At 37.1% G+C, this 5721-nt stretch overlaps 1 protein-coding gene across 3 annotated transcripts in view; it reads left to right on the forward strand.

Annotated features, from left to right (window-relative positions):
- LOC106879221 (tetraspanin-18) overlaps positions 1-5721 on the forward strand; it is a 135685-nt gene that overhangs the window by 121301 nt on the left and 8663 nt on the right. For all 3 annotated transcript variants that reach the window (XM_014928700.2, XM_014928701.2, XM_014928699.2), the window contains exon 7: positions 4614-4697. In XM_014928700.2, coding sequence (XP_014784186.1) covers positions 4614-4697 — 84 coding nt within the window. The remainder of the gene's footprint in view (positions 1-4613; positions 4698-5721) is intronic.

Here is a 5721-nt window from a genome sequence, read left to right on the forward strand (position 1 = left end):
AGAGAGAGAGAGAGAGAGAGAGGGGTGGAGAGAAGGAGAGGGAGAGAGATGATGGTTGGGGGTGACTGGATAGTGAAAAGCGTATTTTTTTGATTGAACTAAGTTTTTTTTTTATATCACTTATCACTTAACACATGCGCATAAGTGCAATTGTGTTAAATATTCACGATTATTTACGTGGCAGGTGTGTGCATTTTATGGAGAAACTGGAAAAATAAGAGTGAATATTTCTTTAATGAGGGTTGTGTATTAAGTCTATAAAATTGTGCATAAAGTATATAAAATGTATATATAAAATACATTAAGTAATCATCGTATTTCAATTTCATTTTTCAATGAGTACCAGATGAGCGACTACCTTTCCATACAGGCTATGCTTTCAGGATTTTGTGATAAAGTTTCCAAAAATGACCCAATAGGTTTACCATTAATTCCGTGAAATATTCACGGGTCTAGCTAGTTGACTATAATTTTGTTCTCTGTTCACAAATTTTACGATAACACGTTACATCATTTTTTTTTCTATTAAAATTATGTAGCACGAACTTTTACAGAGTAAGATACTTTTTTTTCCTTGCAAAATTGTACGGAGAGTCAGGTGAAGATTGTCACGAATCACAGCACACGCTTTCGCAATGTAATCTTTGTCTATTGTGGTGGAAAGCCATCCTGGTTTGGAATCGTTTTCGGTGGATATTCTTCCCGGTTTAAAACCATGGTAGAACTCATGACATTGTGTACAGCTCAAATAATTTCCCTCGTAGGCCCGACGCAACGTTAGAAAAGTATCTATGAATTTTGGGGGCTGGGGAGTTCTTGTGTGTGTGTGATGTAGCGTGTGGGGGGCGTGTGTGTGTGTGTGTGTTATTTGAAATAGAATTTTACACAAATTTGTTGCTCTTCCAAATCTTTCATTTTTCAACTTGGAGCGAATCACCAAATGGACGAATCACTCCAGTACATATAAATCGATACCTAACTAGAGCGACGTGAAGTGACTAAAGATCATCTATACACAGAACAACGGTTGCAAGAACGCTGCACTAGCTATTTGGCGCTCTAGTTCAAAGTCTGGTTTCTTGAACAGCCATCATCTAGCGAAAACAATTTAAAATTCTGATGACTAACTTAATAATTGACCAATACTCCGTTTGTACACTACCTACTCCTCTAAAAAAAGAAAACTACACTGTCTTGCAATGCTTTGTTTATTTTGTTGTATTTTCTCTTTCAGCCATTTTACCATGCTGATGTTTACGAACGAAATGTTTACGGAAACTTAAAAGAACAGAACAAACTAGCAACTGAAATATACAATTTAAGTTAATGGGGAGATATAAAACTAACAAAGTTTGCATCTCAAATGCAGCTTTAATTTAATTTCTGCAAATGTCGCAAAATTCAAAATCATTTTCTCTACACAGGCCTAACAATTAACTTAAAAAGCTCCAATCAGTCAATTTATAAATTACATCCTTTTCTACTTAACTATATTCACTAGAAATGGTTTAAGTGTATGTGTATGTGTTTAGATTATAATTTTTCGAACAATTAATCTCAACTTTAGCGTATATGTTGACAATATGTAAATCCACTCAATGTTGCAAGCAGTTTGATCTCCATCGATATCAAATGACTTATTCCTGGATGTGATGCGAATTTCGCCCTCAAACAGGAACTTAACTAGGAAACTTGCACAAGTGGGTAATTAGATTGTTGGCACTCCGTCGCTTACGACGTCGAGGGTTCCAGTTGATCAGATCAACGGAACAGCCTGCTCGTGAAATTAACGTGCAAGTGACTGAGCACTCCACAGACACGTGTACCTTAACGTAGTTCTCGGGGATATTCAGCGTGACACATTGAGACAAGGCTGACCCTTTGAATTACAGGCACAACAGAAACAGGAAGTAAGAGTGAGAGAAAGTTGTGGTGGAAGAGTACAGCAGGGTTCGCCACCATCCTCTGCCGGAGCCACGTGGAGCTTTAGGTGTTTTCGCTCAATAAACACTCACAACGCCCGGTCTGGGAATCGAAACCGCGATCCTATGACCACGAGTTCGCTGCCCTAACCACCGGGCCATTGCGCCTCCATGGGTAATTAGATAAGAATATTACTACTCTTAGTTTATAAAATAAACTAAATAAAATCTAACACACATACACAAAGTGTGTTGTTAGTTCGAGGGGCGGCTGCGCTTTTTTTTTCTTTTTGGGGCGTAAGAGAACATATCCTCAATATCCCTCGTGTAAAATACCTGACAGTAAGTCATAGACAAGCGAGACAACTCACATCATGTCCCTTTTTCAGAACGACAGACATCGATGTATCGTCAGTTTTGACTTATCAATGCCGCATACCGAACAAGGCCTACTGCAAGCTATATCGCCGACTATGACTACATGTTAAATGGTTTAAGAACCATCGGCTGGCATGTCTCAACGTTTCATGGCACAGAAAAAATTCAAATATGAATTAGAAGCAGCACGAGGTATATAGACAAAATAGAACACACAGGTATCTATTTCCAATTCAATCAGAAACCCATATAGACATCCACGAATAAGGCACCTGATGTTGGTTGCAGATCAAACCAATCAAAACACAGTTTAGATAAGGATCGAGTAAATATGATCTTTAAAGTAAGGTTAATATCTTTTGTTTTCCTTGTTTCAGTCATTGGACTACTGCCATGCTAGGGCACCGTCCTAAAGGGTTTTTATTCAAACAAATCGACCCCTGTACCTTTTTCTTAATCTGGTACTTATTCTATCGATCTCTTTTGCCGAACCGCTACGGTACGGGGACTTAAGCAAACTAATACCGGTTGCCAAGTGGTCGGCGAGATGTAAACACACACCAAGACAAACGTACACACACACTCGTACGCACACACACACACACACACACAGACACTCACTCACTCACACACACACTTACACACACTTATACACAGAAGTATACGACAGGCTTCTTACAGTGTCTCTACCAAATCTACTCACAAGGCACTGATTGGCCCGAGGCTATAGCAAAGACACTGGCTCAAGTTGCCACGCAGCGTACTAAACCGGGAAGCATGCAGTTGAGAAGCAAATATCTTACTACACGACGACACCAGCGACTACAGAATAGTGACATGGGTGGTAGACTCCATAATGTAGAAAGCAAGAACTTAACTAAAGTTATGCACTTATTGAGGGACAATCATTATCTGAATTACTAATTCTAGACAAAAAAAGGGACAAGGGAGACAACCGAATAGTTTCAGTTAATTGAAATTGAATATCAAATTCCCTGTGGAGTGAATATGAGTAGCAATATAGTGACAACTCTGAACATGTTTCGGTGTTATTAGACTTCTTCATCATCGAAACCTAGTCTAACAATTACTACATTATCTTAAAATGACTACAGAGATAGTTCTATGTTGTTTTGCTTGCTTCGATCACTGGACATTACTTGTAAGATTTGTTTTTAAGTCTGGTACTTATTTTATCGATCTGTTTGTCGAACCACTTGATTGCGAAACAAAGAACACCGACTTTTAAATAGCATTACCGTAATACAAACACAGAGAAACGTACGCGCGCACACATATATACATACATACATACAAACATACATACATACATACATACATACATACATACATACATACACACATACATACACGCATGCATGCATACATACATGCATACATATATATACATACATACATACATACATACACACATACATACACGCATGCATGCATACATACATGCATACATATATATACATACATACATACATACATACATACATACATTCACGATGGGCTTCTGCGCTATTTTCGTCGACTCTTTTACTCACAAAGCATTAGCCATCCCAAAGTAATAGTTGACGGTATTTATCCAAAATGCCCCGCAGTGGAAGCAAACACAAAATCCCGTAGTTGCAAAGAGAACTTCTGAATCATACACCTTTTGCCTGCTTCTGATATATATAAGTGTTTGGCGAACCAAACATGAGTGACCTCGAACCTAAAAAGAATGATTTGAGAAAATTACCGAGCGACGCTTGCTGAGTGCTGTAGTTTTTACCTCATCTTCTGGCTCTATTGCTTTGCTCTGGCATAAATCAAATGGATATGGAGGAACTACTTTATTATTTGAACGTCCTGAATGTTATCTGTAATATAGTCGAAGTAGTACCATAACTAAAAATTAACCTCGGTGGAATTCGGACTCAAAACGTAAAGGCGGACGAAATGCCGCTAAGCATTTTTCCCGGCCTGCTAACGATTCTGCTAGTTCGCCGCCTTGAGACTGTCTATAATAATGAAACAAGAAAAATAAGCTTATACCACACAATGTAATGTTGTATCTAACCAGAACAACGCAAATCCTGTCTGTGACAGGATTTGTTCTGTTTTGCTATAGAGAAAAATCTTATACCCTTTGATTAAGTTATCCATTAATTTAATGACTCATATCCTCGTTTGCTTAATTAGATTCTTTTCTAATACGTATTTTGTCATTAATTCGAAAAAACAATAAGAAGATGAAACAAAAGCCTATAATGATGCGTCCAAGTGATAATTATTGTAAAACACTCTTTTTTTATTTTCAAGGGTTGCAAGCAAACTATCACTGATTTGGTAACACGGTATCACGGTGTCTTGATTGCAGTATCATTAACAATACTTGTTCTTGAGGTAAGCTAACAGCCATATATTTACGGTATTTTATAGCTTATACCAATATGACACGATCCAACAAAGAAGTTTGTATGTAGTCTCTCAATTTATTAAACATAACAACCAAATCTCCATTCAATCATTTAATAGCTTACAGAAATATACATTAGATGCGACAGACGGAAACATCGCTTCAAATAAAGACACAATGATCGAGACTGGATTGCCCTCTGGTCATTGGTCAGCTTTTTCAGAGCTCAGTTAAGGTTAAGCGACAGCAAAAACTGATTTTGAAAAAATTATCTTTCAATATTTTATCCTTACTTTACATTAGTGTCATGCGTAAATAAGTTTGCATATGAAATATTAAAGCAAATAGTATTATGTCTAAATTCACAACACATCTAAATATATATATATAGATATGAAATGGTGATTTGCAATTTTATTGTTAATACAATTTGGGCTGATTTGAGCGAAAATATGCGAGTCGCTGTTGTGTACTTCATGGAAAAACTTCTTCCTTTTAATACGCCAATGTGTTCATAGTACACTCAGCTCGTTGGTGCATATGATTGTGATGCCGGTGTTTCAGCAAGTTGTGCCACGTCAGCCAGAAGTATCCGGACCTTTGAGCCTGAAATAGCTGGTGAATTTGTTTATAATTTCAGGAGACATGATTTGGAAGCTGGTATTTTCTGCGTGAAAGCTATCACAAAATGAAAACAAAAGCATTATAACGACGAATTTATATTCAACAAAGTGAAAATACAACATCATGACAACGAAAGTTGTAAGAAGTTCCGAAGTTTTAATAAGTTTTAGAAACGGTCGAATACGCATGAAAATAATTTAAAAAGTGAAAAATTCTCGACGAAATTTTGTACGAAAAATTGCGCAAATCCGTCCTGATCAAGAAGTTTATCTATCGGGGAAGACATGGTCTGACAAGTAGCAAAATAATTTAAATTAAAGTATTCTATTGTGGAAACTAATCGGCAACGACGAGCTGCTCACCTAGTGTATGTATATGTATGTATGC

The sequence above is a fragment of the Octopus bimaculoides genome, chromosome 3, assembly GCF_001194135.2.
Source record: "Octopus bimaculoides isolate UCB-OBI-ISO-001 chromosome 3, ASM119413v2, whole genome shotgun sequence".
Taxonomy (NCBI): Eukaryota; Metazoa; Mollusca; class Cephalopoda; order Octopoda; family Octopodidae; genus Octopus; species Octopus bimaculoides.